This window comes from Fundulus heteroclitus, unplaced genomic scaffold, assembly GCF_011125445.2.
Source record: "Fundulus heteroclitus isolate FHET01 unplaced genomic scaffold, MU-UCD_Fhet_4.1 scaffold_106, whole genome shotgun sequence".
Classification (NCBI taxonomy): domain Eukaryota; kingdom Metazoa; phylum Chordata; class Actinopteri; order Cyprinodontiformes; family Fundulidae; genus Fundulus; species Fundulus heteroclitus.
Window position 1 is genome coordinate 482,237 of NW_023396519.1, and position 26,972 is coordinate 509,208.

The following is a 26,972-nucleotide window of genomic DNA, read 5'->3' on the forward strand; positions in this document are numbered from 1 at the left end:
GATCAGCTTTAGTCCAACAGCTAAAATACTTAAACTGGTCCAACCTGAACTGGATTGCTCAAGATTAAACCGAGGCTCAGCTTGAGGTTTATTGTATCCGTGATAACACAAAAAGAAGTGATATCAATGGTTTCTTTTTGGAATTTGGACCTCCGCAGAGTGAGAATAGCATGAAAATGGCAACATAAGGATTAGTTGAACCTGACTAGATTCCTCGTTGGTGTTTTATAAACATTAAATCTATTTGTTCACAAGCGTTACACAAAATCTCAGGATTTTATGTAACGCTGGTGAACAAAATCTCATATTTTGTCTCATGGGCTGAAACCCCTGTTTACACATTTTGAAAGCTTTTATTACCCCCCTAACAACCAAGCTTACAAAAGGCTCCATTCATTTCCTGCATTGACAAACATACAGGAAATTACACTGATTACCTTTATTGCCAGAGAAATTTCTATCTTATAACACGTATGTTTAGTTCATGAAGAAGGGATTCGTTTGATTATTTACGCCACTCAATCCAAGCTTGGTCAAATAATTGTTTGAAAACAAATGACTAACTTTGTCTACAGTGATGCACTAGTTACTCAGTTGAGCTGAAAGTTAACTCCATAATGATCTGTGTGTGTCTCCATGTTTGCTTATATGTGTGGACGTGTGTCCGCAGAGCTCATTCTAGCTCCGATGGGAGAAAATGTGAGCAGGTGAACCCCCTGCTGGTGAGTCTGCAGCATCACGCGGATGTCGGTGGACCACTGCTGCTTTTAGACAGAAGGTACCACACGATTCAGCATGCGTCTCTGCTGTGGGACTGTGGTCAGCAGTAAATGAGATCATAGAGTTAAAAACCAGGGCGCTTGGTTTTGGTTTAATGTTTCTAACTCGTGCTTGATTGCGATGACGTCGCTTGCTGTGCTGCTGCCTGTTGAAGCAGCTTTTATTTTGATGTGTAATGATTAATCTTCTCATGATCAGGTGACTTATCTGCAAACAGATTTGTAATGATTTACATCAAGGCGTTGATGTATACTGACAATCTCGCACCCTGCTGCAATATAGATTTACTGGTTTACTGAAATAACAATTGAAATCCCATGAAGGAGAAGTAAAGACAGTGATCAAGCTTGTATTTTTTTTTTTTTTTAAATCCACCCCAGACTTATTAAGCCTGGAGATGCATTGCTGTTTGAGACATTAGCTTTGTTCCTTTTTCAGAGAGTGGCAGAAATCATTTTGACACCTGCCAGCTGGAAACGCTGGAGTTTATTCACTGCTCCGCCCTCTGGTGCAAAGTGCCAAGAGAATTAGATACAGGCTTGAATGACAGGTTGGTTAGAGAGCAGCATGCTGGAAGAGAATTGCTGTTTACAAGGATACGAGGAGAGCAATCACAGCTGACAGCTAAAGGGAATAATAATGATCTTCTGATTGCATCTATATTCCTCCATCTAAACGTTACTGCAGACAAAACACAAACAAGTGGTTTGGTTTCTCTGGATGTGCACAAGGGAACTTTATTTCTTAAAGCTGTCTTTAATGTTGTGTTTTTTTTTTTTTGGTGTATGGGCATGAAAAGCAGATAAGTTATTTAATGTACTGAGTTGGAAGACAATTAAATGTATTTAAATGTACCAGACAGTTCAGAATGATAAAACCCAAAAACACAATAAACAAAAAAAAAAAAAAAAACTCAGGGCAAACAACTATGACACAACCTGACATTTCGTGTACTTCTAGTTAAAGGCAAAGTAGCTTAGGTTTTACATCTGCCTGGCACAAAGGCCTCCTCGACTGTGAAATGCAATAATTTAAAACGCCTCAATAATAAAATGATTGCTGAGTACAGGTACAATTTTTTCCAATTAGATTTTAAAGGCACTGTTGAGTTCATTCTTCAAATTTCACACACTGGCGTCTCTTATTCCTGAAGTAAAGTCCAGCCTGATTAGGTTTGTCACTCATGCCAAGTCTCGAGTTCTTTGGAGCCTTTAAAGGGTTTTCCTTTCAGTCTTGTCCTGGTCAAATGTAATTTTGATCTCGTCTGACAAAAGCACTTTTTTCCTCCACAGGTTTGCTTTGTCTCCTGAACTTGGCATTTGGCAGAGTTTAAGCAGGACTTTTTATGGCTTTCTTTCAACAATAGAGTTCTTCTTGTAACGCTTTACCCTGCTGAATGATTCTTCCACCTGGGTTATGAAGCTCTGCAGCTCCCCCAGCGTTACCACGGGCCTCTTGGCTACTTCTCTGAGCAATGACTCCTCAGTTTAGGTGGACGGCCATTTTTGCTTGGTAGCTTTGTACTTGTGCCATCCATTTTAGAGGCTGGATTACAGAGTGTTGCCTGAGCGGTCCAAAGCTCGGGACATTAGATAAATGATGCAAGAATAATTGCAGCAAATAAGGTTAATAAAAAGTTAAGTCATATAAATGCAACCCACTTTCATCCAATCAAGTATATTTATAATGTGTTTTGAAGCCGCTCTGACTAATAATATACAGCATGCTTGTTTTCTTCCACATTTTGTTCCCTTACATTCACAAATCCTGAGTTATTTAACTGGAATTTCATGTGATGCACAGTTAGTTTTAAAGTGACTGCTCTCTCACACATGATGGGACTTTTGTCTCTGTGACTGAGATAAGTAATGGATATTCACAGTAGGACAGCTAGAAAAAAAAAACATTTGGAAATCTGTAAACCATAAAAAAGACTAAATTGTTGCAGGGTTGAAATTTTCAACTATCCTTAGGATTTACCTTAACTATTAGTGCGGTTAACATTGCTAGCAGGAAACAACAAACTCTGGGTGTGTTCCATAATGAACATAGAGCTGAAATCTGACATTTCCAAAAACGTACCAGCATCCAAATCCAGCATGGTTAAACTCTAAAAGAGAGAATCTTTGCTCAGCGTTCTTGCTGTCAACTAAAGCTTCATGCTGTCTTTAAGTAGCAGAGATGTCTTAACATGGAGTATAAAATACCAATTTCTTTCAAGTGGCTTGTTACATCTCTGTGTGTCCCCCTGACTCCCCTTTAAACGTGTCACTGATATCACAAGTGAGCATTGTTCCCTCAGTAACAGCGTTCACAGGGAAGAGTGTTATTACTCTGACCTCGCTGCTTTTAGATGAGATTTTTGTTGTTTTAGTTACTGACCATTTGGTCTCTGTCGATCTCTGGTGACAAAAATAACGAGCGACATTGATTAAATTCCACTGTTGCATGTCTGCACGAATCCACGACAAACACAAAGCAAACATTGGACGTTTTCAGTGTTTCTGAATACGACTGAATTAACAACTTATTTCTAACGTTGCACATCTTTAACCTGGAAAGCACTACAGCTTAGCGAGGACTAACCTAATGAAAATAAACGCTTGTTCTTTAATAACGTTAGAAGCAGCTGACATTTAGCTCTTGCTCGCTCGGGTGGGGCCATCCCAGGCATCTTGAGTGCAACTGTGTGTTGTGTTTCATGGACTTTTGCTGGATGGCATCGTGGAATGAGCAGCTGTCCGTCTGCCTCGTCCTAACTGTGTCACCCTGCCCTCGTCTCAGGCCTAACGGCATCCAGCCGGTGACCCCAGATGTCCAGGCTTCACCTCAGCAGGGACCCCTGACACCTTCCCCAACCAGCGTCCTGGATCAGGAGCTCCAAATGGCCTTCCAAAAATGCGAGGAACAAATGGTGTCGCTGGGCATGCTCGCTTCTGAGAAGCCCGAGAAGGCTCAGGATGTAGTCGGGAAGGCAACCAGTGAGGTGATGGTTAATGGGTCCGGCAAGTCCTTCTCGCCACTTCCAGTTGCAGTCCAGCCAGGACATAGCAACGGGGGCCATGGAAACAAGAGCACACATGGAAACAGTGAGGCGGCAAACTGTCAGACGGATACAGTGGTGTTTAGTTTTAGGGATTACATTCTCGGCACTGAGAACAACGCAGGGAAAACAGAAACGGAAACTAAAGTAGAAGCTAATCAGAGTCTGGGGAGAGGTTCGGAGCTTAAGGCAGAAACAGGGATGGCTGAAGAGAAGGAAAAATCACATTTAAATAAAGAATCTCCAGCAGAAGAGCGCGACTCAGACAAACATGTTGGTCCAAGCGTCACTACGGAGATAAGCAGGTCAAGAGATTTTGATACAGAGATTAAAGAAGAAGGCCCAGGAGGAAGAGCCGAAAATAGAATCGACGAGTTTGATATCAATGTTTGCACGGATGAGGCTAAGTCAGAGAGTTTAGATTCAGGAACGTCAGGAGTGCAGAAGGAAACAGACAAGCAAAGTGAGCATGATTTGTCAAAGTCAGCATCAGAGAAACAGACGAGCGGCAAACAGGTTGGACAGAACAAAGAAGTTAAGAAAAAGAAACACAGGAAGAAGAAAAAGACAGAAAAGAGCTCAGAGAGCGAACAGCAACCAAAAACAAAGCCTCCACAGTCTGGAATTGAAACACAGACTCTGTCACCATTGTGTGCTTTGACTGGCACGGATTCAGCAGAAAGTGCTACATCAGAGTCGACGCCAGATACTAAGCTTCTGACTTGTGGGGAGCAGACTGGTTACAAGCAGCAGCTGAGTCCCTACAAGATGCTAAAGTCTTCGCCTCAGAGCGGTCTGGATCATCTTCCTGCCGCGGTCTGTTCACCTGTCTCCACGCTGGCCCTTTCACAGAGGCCCCATCAGTCAGATAACCACAACAACATGGATGCTCAGAGTGTTATTAATCAGAGCTTACAGCATGAGCAATGTGTAACCAAAGGAGAAAGCAGCATCCTTACTACAACAACGCTCCAAACTACAGCTCTCACGCAGGCTGATTCTAGTGAAAAGGGATCTGATGTACAGAAGCAGGAGGCTATAGTTACTACAGGAGCAGAAATACTCGCAGTGGAGGATGATCAGAGCGTACTCTCCGGCAGCAGGACTTGTGTGGGAGACGGTTTCGTGGAGAGCGGCCTTGGAAAAGCTTTAATAGTGGTTAATGCGTTGCCACTGACAACACCCACACTGTCAGAAGTGATAGAAAGCGAGGGAGAGGGAGGAAGCGTGAGCCGGGATCTACAGGAGAGGGCGGCTACAGTAGCGGTCGCAGAGAGCGAGGAAGGAGCCGGGGAAGGCGGACTGGGAGGAAGAGGCGCGTATCTCGGCTCTGCGGATGTGAACGGAGGCGAGCTCCTGGAGAGCCCCCGGCAGGTCTCCTTTATCTGCTCACAGGGAAATCGCACACTTCCACTCTCAGCCAAAGAGGGGGAGACTGCATGGGAGGAAAGCTGCAGCGGCGAGATGCCTCACAACTTGGCCGAGGTTGAAATTAAGGGACCGGGACAGACGTGCATTTGCAGCACAGACGCGGAGATCTCACCAGCAGAAGAGACGGACATAGAAAAGGAGCCGCAACGCTGTGCTAATACCTTTGGTCCTGGTTTCCAGGATCACAGTGCTACACGATTGGAAAGATCGGGAGAGGGAGGAGGGGGAGGAGGAGGGGGAGGAGGAAGAGAGGTGGGAGAAGAAGGAGGGCTTGCTGGGGAGCACAATTCACTCAGCCAGTGGAAAGGCTCTGCTGGAGGGGTGTCATCAGTCAAGACGGGAGCGAGCCCGCTCAGCGATGTTGCCGAGTCACAGCTGAAGTCACAGTGCCGGGGTGAGCCGATCGCTGCCGTCCCCGAGGGCTCAGAAGAGGAGCATTTCTATCACAGACAGCATGACATGACAGTTTCCCCGCTTCCGTCTTACTTTGAGCAGCAGCGGGGCTCAGGCAGCACAGCCGTTGGGATAAAGGCTGAGCCGATGCAAGGACGGGTCTCAGAGGAAACGCTGTCTTTGGGACAACCTTGTCAGACGTCGTCCGTCAAGGAGAAGAGCTGCGACCAGGTCCGCCGAAGCGAGCAGCGAGCAGATTCCGATCAACAGGTTGCACCCCGCAGCTCAGTCGAGAGGGCAGCCAATATCCCGAGTGAGAGCGGTGGCCCGAACATGACTGGAAGAGGTATCCTTCTGTGTGCCAGCAGTGGAGGTAACAGAGTTCACTTTGCAGATGATGTTAAACCTAAAGTCAGCTCCTCTGAGACTCTTAAGGAAATGCAGGCTTCAGGTTTGGACTGTGCCTCTTTGCCTCCATTGACTGTTCATGAGACGTTGCACCATCCGGTGACAGAAGCCAGCTACACCTTCCCCAATCTTCTCAGCTTCAAGACACCAGACACGCCCACAAATGCAGCTACAATCACAGACGAAGCAGCAACACATGGTTCAAACGATGTTCAAGAGCAACAGAAGGATGCCGGATTGGGTGAAGGAGATTCCACGAAAATTATCGCCTTAGATCACTCACATCATGACCGACATAAAATAAACGCTGGAGACTTGGCGGAAACGGCCGAGGCCAATGCCGAGGGATGCTCGAAACAGATTTTAGCCTCCACTGGGGATAATCTGCTAGTTAATGACGATTGTTGCATTGAGCGTGAGTCTAAAGATTCAGATAAGACTGACCCCCTGCCGGATGATTCATCTTCAAAGCAAGAGCTTGCTCTGACTCTTGAAGAAAAAGAAGGGAACCAACATAATGCATCTGATGATCTCACCTGCAAAGCTCTCGTCCTCCCGGAGGAGCTTCTCGGCACTGAAGCCGACACCTCAACTTGCACCGGATCCAAGTCTCCTGAAGCCACCTCTCAGCCCTCCTGCTATTTAGATGAAACCCCTCAAACTGGACCTGTCATTACTGATGTCATAGCGTCTACTGGGGGACCAAGTGACGTTGCTGGTTTGGCAGAGGAAGTGACCGCCTCTGTCAGTAACCCACCCGTTATGTTACAGCCTCCTGGACCAATGATGAGTCACTTGGAGTGTATTACCGACTGTGATGTCTCTGTTTCTGAGCACACAGATGGAGACGGCATCAGTGTCTCCAGAGAGACGGCAAGCGGCGAGAGTGGAGAAATGAGCGAAATGTCTTTAGTGGACGGACTACAGCCCGGTATGGCTGGTTTGAGGGCAGATGAAACTAGTCAGGAAGCGAAGGACAGAGATTGCGCCGAGCTCCGTGATGATGAACTCCAGATATCTCGCACCAAAAATTTGAATAATCCTTTTTCACAAGTGGAAAGTTTGACTCTGGCGGCCCAGTCGGCAGCTGCAGACGACCTGCTGTCAAAGGACAAATCGGATCATGCAATGTCGACATGTCACAGTGAGACAGATTCTACCACCAGTCAAACATCTAATAGAGATGGTTTAGTAAGTGGTAACTGCCTTATGAGTGAGACGTATGAAGGGAGTCGTATGGGGGAGAAAAATCAAATAAATGAAGATGTAAGCGTGGATAATCAAGAGCAAGCAGCAGGTAACAAAATGCAGCAGAGTGGAGAGACAGACCTTACAGTGCAGCAGCAGCAGCAGCATAATGGACCAGATAGAGAGGCTGTTTTTATGGAGGCAGGAGTTCTGCAGCCACAACATAAACACGATCTGCAAAAAACGGAATCACAGCCAACAGCAAGAGCAAACAGAGAAGAAAGCAACGCAAGTTCTCCTTGGAGATGTGAAATTTCCTCCTCATCCCCCAGCAGAACATGCGAGGGTTTTTTACCTCCCGTGTTAGAGTCTAGCACCGCACCTCAGACTGTTTATGACCAGGGTTTGAGCCAAACCGTGTCAGCAGCGCTGGAATGTGGCTCTGACGCTGCACCAGATCTGAGGCCAGCTTTTTGCCGGTCGCAGGACTTGCGAGATCTAAACAGTTTAGAAGCGGAGCAGAGGGAGCAGCGATCCACACTTTCCACAGAGAAGCTGGCGGGTGGAACCGCTGAGGGCGAAGAAAAGACTTGCAAAGGGACTCAATCTGTAGTTCAGGAGGGGGAAGACAGCTCTGATCAGCGTGCGTTTAAATCAGAAAGAAAGGATGAGTTGTTGGATTTGCCAGCAACAGTAAGGGTAGAGGTGCCGCCAGCCTTTCCTGGAGATTTAAATGGAGGTGAAGGTGCTGCAGATGGAAAAGCATCAGTTGACTCAGGGATAGTGCCTGTTTGCTCTCAAGTAGGTGAGATTTCACAGAGATTAGATGTGAATAAACACCTGGGCTTAGAGCTAGATGAGTCAGACAGAAACGTTAAGGCAGACCCAACGACTCACATGGGGCAGCATAGAGCATCTGAAATGCTAAACACCGCTGCATCCGTTGAGTTTCCTTCACGGAAACCTGAGTCTTCACCCGTCCAACGCTCAGTTTTATCAAAGGTCAGCACAGATGGTCAAGACGCTGATGTAGAAGGCATTGCAAGTGCAAACCAAGCTAAAAAAGTTTATCCAGAGGGATTTGGCACAATGCAGGATGTTGTTGGGGAAGCAGAAACTGGGGGAGAGGACTTTGGTGCTGCCTCAGCTATGGAAAGCAAAGGGGTTGAAATTAAGGATGCAGAGCTGCAAACCCGCCATCAAACCCCAAACACAGATACAAGCCAAGTTGTGCAAATAGCCGTAAAAGGCTCTAATGTTGAGGAAAGCCCTAAAGAAGACGAGGCCGATTTAGTAGAGGAGAGCGAACAGAGGGGGGTGCAAGCAGCTGACAGTGGAGCAGGAAAGCAAGTGATTTTAAGTTTAAATGACAAAGAAAGTGGAACAGAACCAGGCTCAAGTCTCCTTAACGATGGGGTGCCAGAGAGCAGCACAGAAACCCCCGTTTGTTCCTCAGAAGGGGGTGTGACTTGTGCCAAGGCCGCTGAAATAGATGATATAACAGATAACGCGAGCGTTGAAGCCAACATCGTCCCATCTGTCGTTCCTTCAACCACCGTTACGGCCCCTAGTGAGTCAGAGGATCCCCGTGATCAGGTGGCATTTTCACAGCCACAGGATATTAGTGAGGTAAACGCCCCTGCTGCTGCTGGTTCTCAGCGTGATGCAGAACCTCTTGAAAAGACTCCTGCCTGCAGCTCTCTTGTTGAGCGAGATGCGTCGCAGAGTTCTGATCCCGAGCAAGGATCCCAGGGACCAGAAACAAACCGGACACAAGCCCTCCAAGAAGCTCCATCCCTCTCTGAGAGCAAACATATGAGCCCGCAGGAGGCCTCGAGGTAAACACAAGAACACCTTCGTTCACTATTTAAAATTCATTGTTCTAAGGGGGGTCATATTAGTGGTCATGGGGAACTAAGGGGTAGTCCAGATTTTTTATGGGGCGGTTCTTTGGAAGATATTCGCAGTACTGGTTCCCCTGCCTACAGTAGATAGATGTTATTTCTTGGTACGTTTGTAGAGAGGTAAAGAAACCCTCAAGATGGGGAAAGCTGCGCGGACTGCAGTGCATCACATCAGTTACTGTATAATTAGACGGATTGGCTTACTGGACTTCAGCTGTGGGTAGTTTTATCAGAACTTCAGCGCTTCTGTGGAGAACTGGTTTAACAAAAGGACTCGATGCTAAAGCTAGCATCTGATTCCCTGTCTAGTTTGAGCTACCTGTGATCCGAATAAGTTGTTTAAGATCTAAAATACTTAGAATGGTTAAACTTTTATATATTCTTTACAACACAGCCGGTTATTTGTAAAAACATTTGTTCCATTTGTGAAAGCTCAAAATAGGGAGTTTTAAGTTTTTTGGGTGGCTTCCTCAACCGTTTTACAAATGGTCCAGCTTGAAAATGTGGACAGAATTGCTTTATACTAATGAGAAACTCTATAAAACTGTTTGTAAAACCCCCTTTTTAAGGTGGGAGAGAAACCTCCTACCCTCTTTTTTTATTTTCACAAATACAATAAATTATTCATATATCCCAAATATCATTTTACTGAATTTATCACTAGCGTAGATTTTCCGTTCAGGTACTCCAGTTTTATTTCCAAACTGGACCACATCAACTATGTCAGGCTGTTTATTAGATTGTACTCTTTTTAAAAGGCAAAAAAACAACAACACACACACAAAAAACATCCTGAATCCCATCAGATCTTTATAGAGTTTGTTAATAGTTAGCAATAGTTATTTCCATTTTTAATTTGATAAAAATATCTCTTGTATTCATTAGAAAAATGTAACAAACATTTAATTTTATTAATTTTGCATCCAGTATTCAAAACATCTAAAAAACAAAGCCTTTTTATTTCTCGAATGTTAATTTAAAATAAAGCTAAAATTTCCTTCACGTATTTCTGCTACCTTTAAAGAACCACACCGCAGATAAAAGCATCACAGAACATCACAACGCGACACATCTGAACCATCCCATAAATGTTTTTTTTTTACATCCAGGCTGACATTTATTCACCGGTTCTGTTTTCAAACGAGCATCGCAGTAACACCCCGTTCAGGCCTCGTTTGGAGCGATATTGCGGAGAGCGGCGTGACAATGAATATGAATGAGGATGTAAACACAGAGCTGCACTTTGTATTTGAATGAATCTCGGTCTTATGACTCTGCTGGTGGAACTCTAATGAAAGTGAGGCAGCCCATTATATTCCCCAAGGATGACATCAGCTGTGACAATGTCCCTGATCTCCAGGGAGAGAGTCGGCCTCTTCTCGCACAAAGCACACCTTCAACATTTCTTGCGTACACGGCCGTCACCAGAGCAGCACCGACACGCACGTCTGTCAGTTGTTTGCGCATTTGTGAAGAAACAACTCCATTAACCGTCTCTTCTTCTATTCTTCTCATTTTTTTCCAGACCACTCCCGTCTCTGGAGTCGCCTCAGGTTGAGTTTCTTACTCCCAGCGAGGAGGTAGCCGCTCCGCTGGGACCAGAGGAGGCGATCTCTCCACCGCAGGAAGCAGAAGAAAAGGCAGCACTGAGCTCATGCCTAAGCGCTGTGAAGAGGCCGGTAGATCTTCCTCAGCCTTTAGAAAAGGTAGCTCTTCCCGAACCAACAAAATATATAGAAGATTTGAGCGCAAAGGCTGAGCTCCCAGAGGAACCGTCTAAAAAAACACAACGTTTAGAGCCAGAATCTTCTCAAAAGTCTGAATGGCATCCCACTGAAGGAGCAGGAGAGCACGCCGAGCTCTTACCACCCGCTCAAGAGACAGAGGAGATCCCAGAGCCAGTAGAAACCAAAGAAATAGAAAGTCAAGAAGGTTTGCAACCAAACAAGCCGGAGGCAGAACCTGTACAACAGGAGCAGCGGTTGTCAGAAGAGCCGGGAATCCCCCCCGCGGAGGCGCCACCTGTGGAGCCGTCTAAAGTCCCCGCTGAGAAAACTGAAGAGCCAGAACCAGTCGAAGATCCCTTTACAGAGCTCCAGCACAGCGGGTAAGTTGGTGTAAAAAAACCCTCAATCTACCAGGCGGTTCCACCTTCGCTGTTGTATAAGTATGACATTTAAAGCTATTCATTAGCTTGACAAAGTGTTTGTTCATTGTCCCAAAAAGGTTGTGAAAAGTGCTGTTTATAGTTTCTTTGAAAGCCTGTTTCACCAAAAACCTGCTCAATAACACATCCCTGGTTGGCAACAACTAACAGAGCCCTCCTTTAGGGCTCAGTCAGGATCTGGAGCATAGAAACATAGCATTTTAATCTCTTTATGTGAATAAAATCTCATGCATTTTTATCTATTTCATATTTTTATCCACAGTGAATAATAACAATAGATTCCTTTACCAACAATCCATGATTTCTAGACTGTCTTGCAAAATAGCAAACTTATGGTTTGTCCTGTCCAGCCTTTTATGTGTTTACGCCAAGCCAACTTTATTTATATACGCAAAAGTCAATTTGTTAGGCTTTCAGACCCTTTGAGGGTGTCCGGTTGGGTTCTTGTGTCTGCAGAGGTTTCACCGTGTCGGATCAGGTAAATTAGCGGGAGCGCTACACGACTGCGCCGCCTCTGAGGCCATGGAAGCAGCTTCCCTGACGGTCGTCTGGTTTCCCTTTTTTAAATCGTTTTATCAGCTCTTGCATCACTAATTGTTTGCTGCTTTTTGTTAAATATGTACGGCACTTTGCCAAAGTGTTCCCCTTTTTGTAACGTTTCAACCACAAACTTCTGACCCGTTTTGTTGTGGTTTCATAGAGGGACCAACACAAAGTAGAGAACAACTGACAGAAATCTGTAAAGTGCAGCATGCCCATGAAATCAGTCTCTTATACTCTGGCATCCCTAAATAAGATCCAGTGCAACCAATTACCTCCAGAAGTCAACCAATTAGTGAATAATTGGTGAAATTTAATCTCAGCATAAATCCAGCTCTTCTTTGAAGGCCTCTGAAGAGCTTTGATAAACATTGGTGAACAAATGTCATCATGAAGCTCAAAGAACACAGCAGCCTGGTCAGGGAGAGTGTGGCAGCACCGCAAAACTACCAAGTCATGGCCTTCCACTTAGACCGTCAAGTCAGGGAAGGAGGAGCCAAAAGGCACATGGAGGAGCTGCAGAGATCCATAGCTCAGGTGGGAGATTCTGTTGACAGATAGCTATTTGTAGTGTACTCCACAAATCTGTCAATTTTTAGAAAGAGTGGCAAGAAAAAAGCAATTGTTGATGCAAAGATGTGAGAAGTTTCATAGGCAGTTTGCCAAATGCCGTGGTGAAGAATGTACTTTTGGTCAGATGAGACGTAAATGTAACTTTTTCCCTACATGCAAAATGCAACGTATGGGCGAAAATTAGCTTTACGCGTCACCGTGAGAAAACCATCCAGACTGTTTAAGATGGTGGTGGCAGCATCATGCTGTGGGGTTGCTCCTTTTCAGCAGCTGGAGGACAACAGGTCAGGAATAACAGGCAGATCCATGTGGCTAAATACAAGCCAAGGCTGTGAGAGGCTGGGAGAAACTTGAGGCTGAGGCGAAGGTTCATCTTCCAGCTGGGCAGCAAATTTAAACTCCAGTCCTTGATTGTCACTTGTCCTGCAACTTTTGGATGCATCGCTGCTCTAGCAAAGTTTTGCAAAGGCCTGGACATTGCCCAGTCAATTGATTCAGGGATTCATCCAAAAGCTGCAGGACAGTTGCGCTGGAGGACTGGAGTTGAAGACGCCTGGTAGATTAAAGCAGTCATCGCATTCAAATGATCCGGTGAAAGTCCAGAATTTGTGGGAAGACCTAAAAATTAACATTCAAATACACTTTTCATTCAATCCCAGTTTGAGCTTTTCTGGAAAGAAGAACAGGGTTTTAGTCTTAAAATGTAAAAAAAAAAAAAAAAAACTAGTAGACATAACCAGTTATAATTGATGCATACCACACTTGCCAGATTTTTATTTATCATACATCACTTTTCTTCCACTTCACAGTCATGTGCTGCTTTCTGTTGGTCTGTCACATGATATATATATTAAAAAAAAAGTTTATAAGGAATAAACAAATCCTAAAAAGATTATGGGGTGTGAATACTTTTCCGAGACACTATACATATGCGGGGGATTTTTATTTTTTTTTACTCTTTTTTTCTATCCACTACCTTCTCATTCATGCTTCCTGTGTGTCTCCTGTTGCATGCCGAGGAAGCGATTACATGCCGGAGCAGCACTTGCTGCCTGTCAGTCTCGACATTTGTCCCATCATAGACCCACAGCTTTGCTCAGAGGAAGAATTACGGTGATATACACTCCCATATGTCAGCAACAGATAAGGTTACTCGCGCAAACATGTAGCAGACAAGAATATGACTGCGTGGCCAATAATGTGTGTGTGTGTGAGGGTGTGCAAGTGTGGGCATATGTTGTATTTTCCTCCGCCCCTGAAGGCTGCCCGAGCTGTCAGTCCTGCTCAGTCCGTGCGGCTTTGTGAGCTTGAAGCCCGCAGTGGGAGGAATTTGGGCAGGACGCAGTCCCGCTGAAGTCATTTGCACAGAGCGGACAGGGTGGAACAAAAAGCCAGGCTTCAGAGGAACACTTGAGCATGTGCCGCGGTGCGAGGGTGAACGGCAGAGTCCCAGACAGAGAGGAGGAGGAGGAGGAGGAGGAGGTGCCTTCGCAGGTTCTCCTGTTTGTGGAGTAAAGACGCAACTGAGCAAAAGTTTAACGTTAAATTTATTTATTTTTTCCTACTCTGATGGATCCTTCCACAGCCGAATTCTGAGGAATCTGGGTGAGTTTGACTGAGAGCCGCTGCTGTTTTTCTTTTGTGCGTTTTTTTTTTTTTTTTTACTAGAACAAGTGTGTTGGTGCTTAAGTCCTTCCAGGTGGACGCGGCAGATGGTCTGTAGGTGACTTGTGCTAATTACTCTCTGCCACTGTTGACCCCAACAGATGGGCAGACGGGTGGGGCGAACCGAGAAATTACAGTATGGAAGGATTTTGTGGAACAGAGTTGAGCAAAGAGCCGCGTGCGGTCTGCCATTTAAAAGACATGGACAAGTATGAGCATGTTATACTTCCTTCTCTGAAGGCTGATAGTGGACGGGTATTTACCTGTAATTTACCCGTACAGAAACTGTGGAGCTGTGAAGCAGCTCCAGTTTGTGTGATTTCCAGAAATCTATCCGGAGAGATCAACTTTTAGAGAGGGACGTTCATGAATTAGACGGGAGTTTTCTTTGTCCGGCTTTCTGTTTGAAACCAAACTGATTTTGAAAATTATGATTTAGAAAAAGTCACACCGCCATATAAAATATGAAAGTGTTCACTAGAGATTTACTCTTAAAACAAGCTGTGGCTCTTCAGCTTGGTGTCAAAGTTTTACTTGGCAAAAGTATTCGTGTCCCATGAACTTGTCCACATTTCCTCGCATAACAACCACAAACCTCGGTGCGTTTTACTGGGACTTATATTTAATAAGAAAACACAAAGTAGGACATATTTGTGAAGTGGATGGAAAAAGATGCTATTTTAATTTTTTAAATGGTGGCGTGCTTCACCATTTCCTACGATTATAGCTGCAGGCCTTTTGGGGTATGTCTCTACCAGCTTTGTATATATTTAGAGGCTGAAGTTTTTGCCCATTCTTCAAAGCACAAACCCAGTCAGATTTTAGGGAGACCATGTGTGAACAGTAATTGTCAAGCCTTGCCGTAGATTCTTAACTGGATGTTTCCCACTAACTCTGACCAGGCTTCCTGTCTCTGCTGAAGGAAAACACATCCCCACAGCATGATGTCTCCACCACCATGTTTAACAGGGCAGAAAGTGTGTTTATGGCGATTTCAGCGTTGGCTTTCCTCCACACAAAGAGTTTTGCCTGTCAAAAAGTGTCATTTTGGTCTCATCTAGCCAGAGGACCGTCTTTTTTTTAATGTTTGCTGCGTCTCCTACAAGGCTTGTGGCAAACCTTCAACAAGAGTTAGGGCTATCTTTTAACAATTGATTTCTTCTTGTAAGTTTTTCATAAAGATCCGGTTTACGTAGTGTCCGATTAACAGCGGTATTGATAACAGTGGTCTTCTTCCACCTGAGCTATGGATGTCTGCAGCTCCTCCATGAGTACCGTGCAGCTCTTGACTGTTCTCTGGTCAATGTCTGGCTTGTCAGTTTAGGTGGGGGGCCATGTCTTAGTATCATTATTAGGATGATGATACAGTGAGATATTGTGATATTGTTTTCTAACTTTACTTTAAACTTGACTACTGTTCTCTAGAAAACCTCTGAGGCCTTCACAGAACGGCTGGATTTATAATAGATACCACCTAAGACCCACACCCAGTACTGCGGTCTGGGGCTCAGGGTGTTTTTCTGAAATTTTACTCAGAAAAACATGCTTAAGTCTAATTAGGTTTACTCCAGCAATTACAAAGTTAATTTAAACAGACATGTCTGGATTGGGGAATCTACCAAAATGTCAAATATACTTTTATTTGAATAGTTTTTAATTGCTGAAAAGTCACGTTCCTCCTCTAGTACTGAGGGCTGGTTCAAGGCTGGTGCTTAAGAGGTTTTATTAAGCAGGCGGGGTCTGTTTACCAATTAAGTCACTGCTGAAGGGATTTGGTTGCACTGGATTTTAACTATCGCGTAAAAGGGCCTGAATACAATTGCACATTTTTTTTTTTACTTTTATTTGTAAAATACTTGGAAAACTATGTAAACTTTTCCTTTAACTTCAAAATTAGCTTCTGATCACATAAACTCCTAATATAATCCGTTGAACTTTGTGGTTGTAACGTGACAACATTTGAAAACATTCAAGGGGTATCAATACTATTTGAAAGCAGTTTATATCTTATTCATTTCAGAGTGTTTTAGTTTATTATGTAAATGTGTCAGATTTAGCCACCAAAATATTTTTTATGCGAGATTAAACATGTGTTTGATATTATTACAAAAATACAAAAAAAGATAGATAAGGTCCAAATACAACAGTCACTGATCCCCATATTTTCACAGATTTAATCAGTTACCAACCACTGTTTTATGGATTCAAAGATCTGTCCTAAGATGTAATAATTGTCAATTCAGTATTCAAAGTATGAAGTGCTCTATAAGAGAAGGCTGACAGCCTAAAAACTCTTCTACTGTATGGGATCTTACATTCTCTCCCCTAATTGTGGGCACATGTTTAATTTGTTTAATTAGGTTATTAATAGTAGGAGGAGCCAGTTCATACAAAATGTTATAGAGTATTCACATATCCAGGTACTGAATCCTTTTTTTCCATAATAAATAATTATATTTAGTTAAAACTCAACAGTGATGGTGAGCTAGATTTTTTAGGAACCTTTTAAGGTGGAACCTCTTTAGTCTTTCTAGTGATTGTAATGTAGTCCTTCCTGTTTACATCCAACTGGTTACATTCATATGTGACAGAATCATGGTCCACATGTACTTCCTGCAAAGCCTGAGTATTTAAATTACTTCTTATGAGTCTGAAATTTTATACATTTAATTTAAATCTTTTACAAACTTTTTAACGTGCCTTTTTTTAAATTAAGAGGCAAATCCATAGCACTAATCCTGTTTTCCCTGCACTGTTACATCTGAACCTGCATCACAAAAAGAAAATGCATAAAGCTTTGTCAACATTAAGAAGCAGACACGGGTTATATAACCAGTTAGAGACCTTAACCATTACTGTAGACAGCTTTTCTTCAGTTTATTGTTTTAGCTTGTGATATGCCAAAGTTTCATCTGCATACATCTGAGAGTTAGCATCCAATTAAAAATTTCTAGGAAGTCATTGACAGAATATTAGAGGACCCAATACAGAACCTTGAGGTACACCAGCATTAATATCAACCATCTGAGATCATTTTTAATTACCAGAAATTACATTTTGGTAAATTGGAAATAAGGACCTGAATAAAAAAAAAAACAGTTTGCAGTTTCAGCAGAGTGGTTTTTCTAAATCCCAGATTGTAATGAAAAGGCAACAGGATTCAGGTGTTTAAATATTTATTCATATATTTGTTTTTCCCCGAACTTTGAATGAATGCTGATGGGTCGATAATTTTCAATAACAGTGCCTTCGCCAGATTTAGATACTGGGGGTTTTCTAGGCAGTTGGAAATGGCCCCTCTTTAACTGACTAGTTGTGACACAGATTGATCCAAGTGCGTCCTTTTGAGTTTTATAAACTATTTTATCCATCCTAATAGATCCATTGCTAATTAAAGACTTAAGAGGAGAAATAATAAGTGTTTTTGAATCTGTTACATCTCTAAAATGTAAAAAAAATAAATAAAAAAATTGTATAAATAAATATATTGGTTTTCAGAAAGCTTTGAATAGAAACAATAAAGTAACTTAAATCCATTAAAGCAAAGTTGGGTGTACTAACACCCACTCTGCAGTGTAAATATACTGGTTTCCCAGGTGATTGTAGGTTTATTTGCTTATCATGAGCGGATAAACTATTTTCTGACGCTTAATCTGACATTTAGAAAATATAATGCCAGTAGAAAGTAGGTAAAGTATGAGTTTGCCAAACAACAGAGGTTTTCTTTAGGTGTTTCTGTGTAAGCATTATGAGCTAGCTGTTGGCTGTAGGAGAGAGGCATGGTCCAATCTTTACAGCAATTTAAAAACAAGTTTGTGCAATAAAACCCAGCTGGTTTCAGTTAAAAGTCTGTGTTTGACATGAAACACCTGGATGCTTGAACCCAGATGTTTCCAGTAGATTACTTTTAAACTGGCAAACAAAAAGGCCTGAGATCCTATTTTAGCACAATCAAATGTGTTTAGTAATATTCAGCTATAAAATCTAATGCTATACAGGGATGTCTTATCTGATAAGGAAAGTTTTCATTATTTTTATTCTGTATTTAACTTTTAAGTATAGAAGGTATTTCTAAGGGTTGCTTAGTGCCCAGATGAATTGCTGGCAGTAAGAATGCATTGGGTTGGGCAGCTTCCAGGGGATAATGCCAGCAGTACAATGTAGCTGCTTTTAACTTGTGTGAAGTCCTACTGTGAAACGGCTCATGTGCTCCAATTTGTTATATTTATCCCACCGCTACTTTATGCTCATCCTATCTGTGAGCAGTGCTAAATTGGAAATCATCAGCTGTTAGCTTGAGTGGGTCAGCTGATAGTATGCCCAGATAGAAGGGAATCTAATCAGTGCTTATTATACAACTCCTCAGCATCTACCTTACCATCCTATTTTAAGTTTCTGTTTCTGTCTTTTTCCTCCAGATTCAGCTAGATTCACGAGTACGAGTTTAGTTTAATTATGATTAATTTCATTATATAACACGATGTGGTAATTGGTAACCTCAAAGCACAATACCACCATAGAATCCAGTTTGGTCCAGTGCAGATGAACCCAGTTCATTCAAACACAATCTAATAATATAGTTAGATTAAAATCTAATTGCACACAATCAAATCCTGATGATCATAAAATCCCAGTTGGAAAAAAAAAATCATTGTCAACAACTCCTTTCACAGCTAAAAAAAAATTAAAAAGAAGAAATATTCCCTTTGTAGGGCCTATAGAGGGGGTATTTGTCTCTGTGTTTAACCCATCCCTTGGGGAGAAGTGTGCTGTCAAGCTGAGTGGTGAACAGGGAGCAATCTGTGGTCAAGGGTCTTGCTCAGGGACCCAGAGTAATAGACTGAGTGAACCAGCGACCTTTGCAGCCTCTCATAGATGAAAACACCCCGGCTCTCTAACCATTAGGCCACCACTCCCACTCAAATACACCAGGGATACTTCTATTGCAAAATGGCAGCAATAGTTTCAACTATAGCCCAGTTTACAAAAGACAGATAAACACAGAATAATTGGGTCAGAACAAATTTATAGTACAAAAATCAAACGATATATAAATAAAACCTAAACAAAAAAATCTAGGAAAGTGCTTTAAGTTATAGGCAGCAATAGCTCCTTTTAGGAAGAGAATCAGCTAAAATTCAATTAAATTTTATGTATCTCAGGGCACTTTACAAAGTCAAATTCAATCAAAATATACAGATTGGTAAAAAAGTTTCATATCTAAGGAAACCCAGCAGGTTGCATCAAGTCTTAACAAGTAGCATTCACTCCTCCTGAAAGAGTGTAGAGCCACAGTGGACAGTCGTCTGCATTGTCGATGGCTTTGCAGCAATCCCTCATACTGAGCATGCATGAAGCGACAGTGGAGAGGAAAAGTCCCCTTTAACGGGAAGGAAAACCTCCATCAGAACCAGAACCAGGCTCAGTGTGAACGGCCATCTGCCTCGACCGACTGGGGGTTAGAGAAGACAGAGCAGAGACACAACAATCATAGAAGCACACATTGATCCAGGAATCCTTTCTATGTTATATGGTAATAGTGGATGATCTGCCTCCCTGGCCAGATCATCTGTCCTGGGCTAGCGGCACTTTCTACAGCAAATAACAATATAACACTGTATAAAGTTAAACACAGGTAACGTCTCCATCAACAGCTCCTTTTAGAAAAGTGAAACAGCCAAATGCGGAAACACTGGGCCAGACATATTTCTATAGCAAAGAAAAACAAGGGGGAGTGCATACAGTAAAGTGGTGATCGTTTACAAAAACAGGTAGGAAAGTATTCAAAGTTCCACCGGCTCCATCAATAACTCCTTTAAAGAAAAGAGAAACGTCTAAAAAAAAAGAAGGTAACTCTGGGCCTGGAGTACTTTCTATGGGAAAGAGAAGTTCACATAGTTAATGGCAGCAATACCTGTATCAACAATTTTATACATAAAAAAGGCACAGGTGAGCATAGAAGCATCAAGCCAGCGGTGCGTTCAATGGGAATGGGAAAGAGAAGCAAGGAGAGCATACGATGTTAAAGGCAACAATAGACGTGTCAGTGGCTTGGACCTGGAAAGAGACACAAGTAAACACACTTTCTACAGAAATACAACACCTTAACTGCAGGTTAATGGCAGAAACAATAGTAAATAATGAATAAATAGTCATGCAAGTCAATTGTGAACCAGTCTGTCTGAGAAAGTTTGGCCACACGTGTGTACTACAACAAAATACAGTACATATATTTTGTTAACAAATCAAGAATAATTGTCTAGTCAAATTCCTCTCCTGTGAATACGAAAACACCCAAAAGCCTTTACAAAGAGGATAATACCTAGCAGATTAGATGTGTTTTACTCATAGGGAACACTTAGCTGTCCAATACAGATTATATGTTTAAATTGTTATTTTTACATGTTTATCGTGTTCTAATCTTGCACTATTCATATTGTCTTATGCAGATAACTTTTCTCTACATATAAAATCTATTTTTTTTGTTTGCTTCTACATTCCTGACAAATGATAAATATTTATATTCATAATGTTTCTCTCTTGTCTTCTGAGAGTCTTACAACAGACTTTTGCTCAAATGTTCATTGTGAATGTGCAGTTGGTTGACCATAACGTCTGTCTGGGTCTGAGTAAAAACCTTAAAACGAAGGAATGTTTGCTACCAACAGCTCACCATGACCTGGTAGGATGATCTGAAAAGTGCACACCAGCCAACATTTGAACATATGCTTTTGACGATGGAGGTGTTTTGAAGTTTTAGTTGGCAGGAGAGGCTGCTGGGCTATTTTTAGAGCCAAACAGGAGGCATTCCCCAAGTGCAGGACAGCTGCATGGGTGTCCAAGGCATTGGCTGTCAGATTAGAGAGCCTAGCACTTGTGATAAGGCCATCACAGATCAGGCTCTAAATCCACTCCACCAGGTGGCCAATGATGACAGAGCCTGCAGCATCAGGCTGAACGGGCTAAATCTCTGAAACAGTAGACTTTAATGTCAGGGGAATATTGAGACCAGCTGTGATTTCATGTCTCCGTCTGTTTATTTTGGTGAGTTTGCTTCGTACGTCACTTGAACGGGAACATGACGAAGGAATGTGCTTTGCGTTTTAGATTGTTTTGGTCTGCCTGTTGATGTTTTGCCTTCCCTCCCTCTGCAGGCTCTCCCTCGCTGAGCCGGCAGAGAGCGGTCACCCTGCCCCTGCTTCTCCCACACCTCCCTCCGGTGATCACTGCCCTACACACCTGCCTGCCGTCCCTCCTCACCTCCCCACCACAGAGCTCCCCCCTTTGGAGGGCGCCACACTTCCACCGACCCCACCTGCATCCCCCTGCCTTCCTCCTCCAGCCCCCGCAGGGCCATGTACACTTTCTGCTGAACCCTGCGAGGAGCTTCGCCCCATTTCTGCATCGTCCCGGGTTCCTTTAAGGTACGGTCCGAACACGTCGTTGCCTTCATACCTGTTCATGTATGGCTCATTTCATCATGTTGCTTTGAGTCTCGAAGTCAGCAAATACTACCTAATGTGGGCCTTGGAAGGTGTCCTGTGTTGACACTATAGTCTCTTTACTGCAAAAAAGGAAACTAAAAGTAAGATTTTCTTGAAATTAATGTATTTGTTGTTGATTTGAGCTGGTAAATAAGATGATCTGCTAATGGAATGAGTATTTTTAACCCTAAAATAAGATAATTAGATATACTGCACTTGAAATAGGATTATGGAGATGGAGTTGTTTCTATTTTAAGTGCATAAACTTGCCCGCTCAAATCAAGACAACTACACTGATTTCAAGAAAGTTTTGCTTATTTTTAGTTCTCTCTTTGCGTTGTTTAAGCCAGAAATGTCCTTAATACTTTAGCTTCACAGCTGAAAATCTGATCAAATGACACCATTAAATTATCATCTGGCCCACTTTTAGTAAGCTTTTAGATTTGGATTCTCACAGCTCATGAACAGGGAGCTTTTTGAAATATTCTCATCCAGCAGGGTTATTCTGCAGGACTCAAATAAACATTCAGATCTTTAGACCTTCAGGTATGAAGCTGATTTTGTGTAAATGTTTACACAGTAAACATGCGCCTAGGGATGTCAGACAGGTATTTTATTTCAGTATAAATACGTCAAATAGGTTAAAGTAGAAAGCTCCAGAGACACATCTATCCTGTTGTCTATGAATTTTAAAAAGTAAAGCACATATTTTAGAATAGAAATGGCAAATTGGGACTTTGTCTTGTTGAAAATCAAGAAACCATGTTTTTTTTAAAAAAATGTCTTATTTAGTGCAGGGGTCAAAAGATTTCTTCTATTGCTATGAATTTCATACAGTGCTTCACAAAAGCCTTCAAACCTAATGAAGTTGATTTCCCTAATTTTTCTACATTCAACCACAAACCTCAATGTAGTTTATCTAACTTTTGTATAATAGAACCGACACTAAGGAGTGGATAATGGTTAAGCGGAAGGAAAATGATTAATAGTTTAATATTTTTCTACCAATCAAACTAAAAGTATGTATTGAGCTCCAGAGTCATTATTTCTGTTTCCAGCTGCAAGTCATTTTTTGTGTTTTTTTCCCTACCAGCTTTGAACAAAGATTGAAGTTTTTGATCATTCTTCATGCAAAAGTTGCAAAATTAGCTCAGATTGGATGCACAGATGCTGTCAACATTTTAAAATTTTGTCACATATTCTTAGTTAGATTTAGGTTTAATCAAATAAAACCTGAATATACTGACCAGCTCTATTGTTGCTCCGGCTGTATGTTTAATGTGTCCCTGGGGGAGGGTGAACCTCAGCCTTTGACGCAAGTCTTTTTTGGGGTCTCTAAAAGGTCTTCTTCCTTGTTAGCCCTGTGTTTAAACTTTATTCAACTTCCCATCAGCCCTGACCTGCTTCCCTGCCCTTGCTGATGCAGAGCATCCCCACGCTGTTCCTTCCACCAGCATGTTTCACAAGGGAGGTTGCATGTTCACCGTGATGTGCAGTGTTGGCTGTCTGTGCTTCAGAAAGTGTATTTGTTGGTTTCAACAGTCCAGAGGACCTTTTTCAACATCTTACATGTGGAAAACTTTTCAACAATCTTGCATAAATGCCAAAAATGTGTGCGAGTGAGTGCGATTGGGTGAATGTGGCCATAGTGTAAAGCGCTTTGAGTGCTCAGCTATATAAATTCAGCCCATTTAACTCTTTGCTGCATCTCTGATGCTCTCCCTGCCCCGCCTCTCAGTTAGGGTTCATAACTTAACTTAGCAGGTTTTCAGTCATTCATTACTCTTTTTATTTGCAGACACTAGATTGAACAGTACTGAAGATTTCCAGCTTTTAGATATTGTGTTATAACGTATTACTGCCTTAATCTTCTTCACAACTTTATCGCCGCCTGTCTGCTGCGTTCCTCGATATTCAAAGTGATTGTCTGTTTTCTAAAAACAAAAGCTCCACAGAGTGTCCGGATTTATACTGAGATTAATTTGCACACAAGTAGCCCCTGTTTACTAACTAGAAAACTCTCTAAGGCTGTTGGTTGGATTTTATTTTGGGTAGCGCAGAAAATGGATCTGATTACGAATCCACACTACAAATGTCAGATGATAATTTCCCTCACACCTCACAGTTATTTAATACTTTATGTTGGTCCGTCTCATAAAATACCATTTTAATTGTTGTAGTTGTAATGTGATAAAATGGTAAAAATGGGCAATAGATATGAATTAATTTTGTATTTTTCTGTGTCATAAAGCAGCATCGGTCATTTAATCCTGTCTGCACTGCCAATAACTGAGTTTATTATTACCATAAACTGACAGCATGGCATTGCTATGTATGCTGACCACAAAGTGAAATTAAACAGGATTTACAAAGATGAACACAGTAGTAATGGGAACTGAAATGTATGCTTTATAGCTCCTGTATGTTTCTATGTACATTCATAGAAAGCTCCCTTGCGTTTTTTTTTACTTGTTACAGAGTCATTTTCCATATAGAAGTTATAGTCATAGTATATATAATGGAAAAAAATGAATAGTCGTCATTGTTTAACCCACACCATTCCTCTGCAGCCCCTCTTGGCTTCACGTTTTATTGCCTAAAGTTTATTAGGGAGGAATGACTAAGCCTCTTCTATGGTGCAATGATCTGTGCGACCACTAGAGGGTGTTTTCTTCTCATTGTGCAGAGTAATGCTGCAGTCACCCAGGGCATACATGTATGCATGACTGAACACAGGAGGGAAATCAGCCCTTAGCCATTTTATCATGCACAGAATCTCGGAGGATTTAGCAAAACGACAAGATACTTTTAATATGTAGAGGTGCATGTATGTTTGAAGCAATTGTGTGAATATTTAGCTTTATAAAAAAAAAAGCAGCAATGCTCAGAGAGGTGCAGAGGTGGGAGAAAAAAACAGTCAGACATAATGTTATATTATTTATAGTCTCCAAGAGGCCTGTTTGAGAGCAGGAAAGAGAAATCCATGGCTCAGAAAAGTCAACTAAATATTTGACTCATGGATTCTCGTGTTTCACCTGAGACGTGTAAGAATATGGCAGAATGTGTGTAGGTATGTGATTCAGTTTCATGTAGTTTTGTTAACTTTATTTATTAGGAGCAAAGAAGACAGTAGTTGAGCATGTCAGTTCAGTTTCTAATAAGATGCTAATTTGTTGTTCTCTGTAGCAGCTGAATAAGAGCTGTAAGATTTCCTTTTAGGCGGAAAAATTGTTTCTTCATTTTAAGGAATGATTCCATGAGTTAGGAAATTATCACATGTTTGTGTGACTTTTATCTCTTGACAATAAATCTGACAGTGAAATCATAAAATAGTTATTCTGGCCCTGGTGGCTGAAAGGTAATTAATGCATTAAGTCTTTAGATTCACTGATATTAATCTCAAAATGTCCGCTCCTCCTAATTTTCAATCAGGATTTATTCATTTTTTCTAAAAGCGCCTTCTAATCTTGGAGAGAAAGGGTCAAGATTGGCGTATTTTATACAGAAAACCTTCAAATTTCATTCTTTGTGCCAATCCTGTTTCGTCATTATCTTCAGTTACAGCCAAACAGAACAGAGTAAGCCATGTTGTTTTTCTATGGCTGATGCCCATATTTAAAGAAACTACGCAATGATGTATTATCTTTTTTTTAACTAGCAAATGTACACTGAAAAAAAAAACACAGCTGGATAAAAGAATATGGGTTTCCACTGAAGTACAAAGTTTCTAAAAAGCCTACAAAAAAAGTCCAGCAATGACCTCACAAGATGCACACAAATCAACCCTATCTAATGAAATTGGTAAAGAATATAAACTCTGAGTTTTACTCAGTTTTGCCCCAGTCTTCATCGCAAACTACAGTACTTTCATGTGTTTTATGATTGCCACATTCTCCTAAAATCCATACAAAAATATTTCTCCCATATGGCTCAATCTATAGGATGCAGTCACACAGAATGAAAGTAGACAGCTTGTGGCAGAAACTTAAAAAAAGAAAAAAAAAGCTAATAAAAGGAAAAGACAACAAGTAATATGAGTCAGTTGCTTTGTGCCATATGAGATGTCACCAAACCAGTGTGAAAATGTGTGCCTGGAATTGGTCTAGAGTTTTAAAACGAAAAATATGCAAAGATTCATAAACAAGAATGGGTCCAGTTGGATGAAGACTGTGTAAAGGATCTCACTGCACTGCGTTACGTGATTTAACGCGTGTTGAAAAAGAACCTCTCATTGTGCGAATCCTTTCTCCATTAGTTGGAGAAACTCTTTGTTAGTGGAGTTTTATGTATTGCACAGAAGTGTAACTCTTAAACAGGGCATATGCATATATATATATATATATATATATTGGGTTGACCCAGAATCTCCCTGAGTGCAGTTATAAATCTTTCAGAAAAACAGTCAGCCATATTCCCAGTCCCTGAGTTAGCTAAATTTTTTATTTCTTCCTGCTCTGCAGCTGCAGCTGATCCTAGGCTGTTGAAGAACAGCCCTTTCATTGAATACTGAACTTATTGGAACAAATATCGGAGCGGCTTCTGTGTCCTACATACATCTTTGAGCCTCTGTGGGGGTGGGCGGTCTGAACGGAAGCAGCAATCAATGATTTGTCCTTTATCTGGGTCTGTGCTTTGAGGTTCTAACCAGGGCTACAGTATTCCAGGTTACTCTGGGTTGCAAAACATCGGCCATCAAGCTAGTTTAAGAATAAAACCTTCTAATTTTGCTTTGCAAACTTCCCATATAATGAACCTGATGTCCACACATTGGATTTATTCAGGTTGTGCAGAGCAACTGGAACAATCAATCTTTTTTTACCCCGACAGACGCAGGTACGACACCTGAAACCTGTCTACAGGAAGTTTGTGCGTCTGCAGGCTCAAGTTATCCTGGAGAGCCCCTCATCCCTCACTTTCCCATGAGTGTACAATAGATGTATTCTTCTCATGTTGCCTAGCCTCATTTTCCTTGTTGTTGCTGAAGTCATTGGGGAATTTGGTGAAACTGACCCTGTCCCTGTCCCTGTCCCCAAAGCCCACCGGACACATTCTTTGCATCTGTCACACACAGATGCCTTAAGAGGCCAAAGCTTGATTGCTTTGGTTTCAACCAAAGGTTAAGTAGAGCAAAGCCAGGGATTAAACACAAGAAGCATTCAGATGTAGAATCATTCATTGGCATTCCTGTTAATGATGTGTAAAATGCCTTACAATTATTTTTCATTACATCAGCATGCTCTCATTTTGAAAAGGGGAAAAATTGAATCTATAATTTTTGCACATCTACTCAGTGTGGGAATAAAAAAAAGTTTTTAATAAAAGCACAACTGTCACTGTTATCAGTACTCCCAGGACTTCCTACCGTTAGAAAGTATACAGATTAACTCCACTAGGAC

The 26,972-nt window shown here is 41.9% G+C and overlaps 1 protein-coding gene across 13 annotated transcripts in view; it reads left to right on the forward strand.

Moving 5' to 3' along the window:
- The window catches only part of tacc2 (transforming, acidic coiled-coil containing protein 2), an 82,978-nt gene that overhangs the window by 20,449 nt on the left and 35,557 nt on the right, over positions 1–26,972 (forward strand). For 10 of the 13 annotated variants that reach the window (XM_036128646.1, XM_021314692.2, XM_036128645.1 and 7 more), the window contains 4 exons: positions 671–778; positions 3,565–9,081; positions 10,673–11,254; positions 21,247–21,516. In XM_036128646.1, coding sequence (XP_035984539.1) covers positions 671–778; positions 3,565–9,081; positions 10,673–11,254; positions 21,247–21,516 — 6,477 coding nt within the window. The remainder of the gene's footprint in view (positions 1–670; positions 779–3,564; positions 9,082–10,672; positions 11,255–21,246; positions 21,517–26,972) is intronic. The other 3 variants (XM_036128651.1, XM_036128652.1, XM_036128653.1) reach the window with 3 other exon arrangements.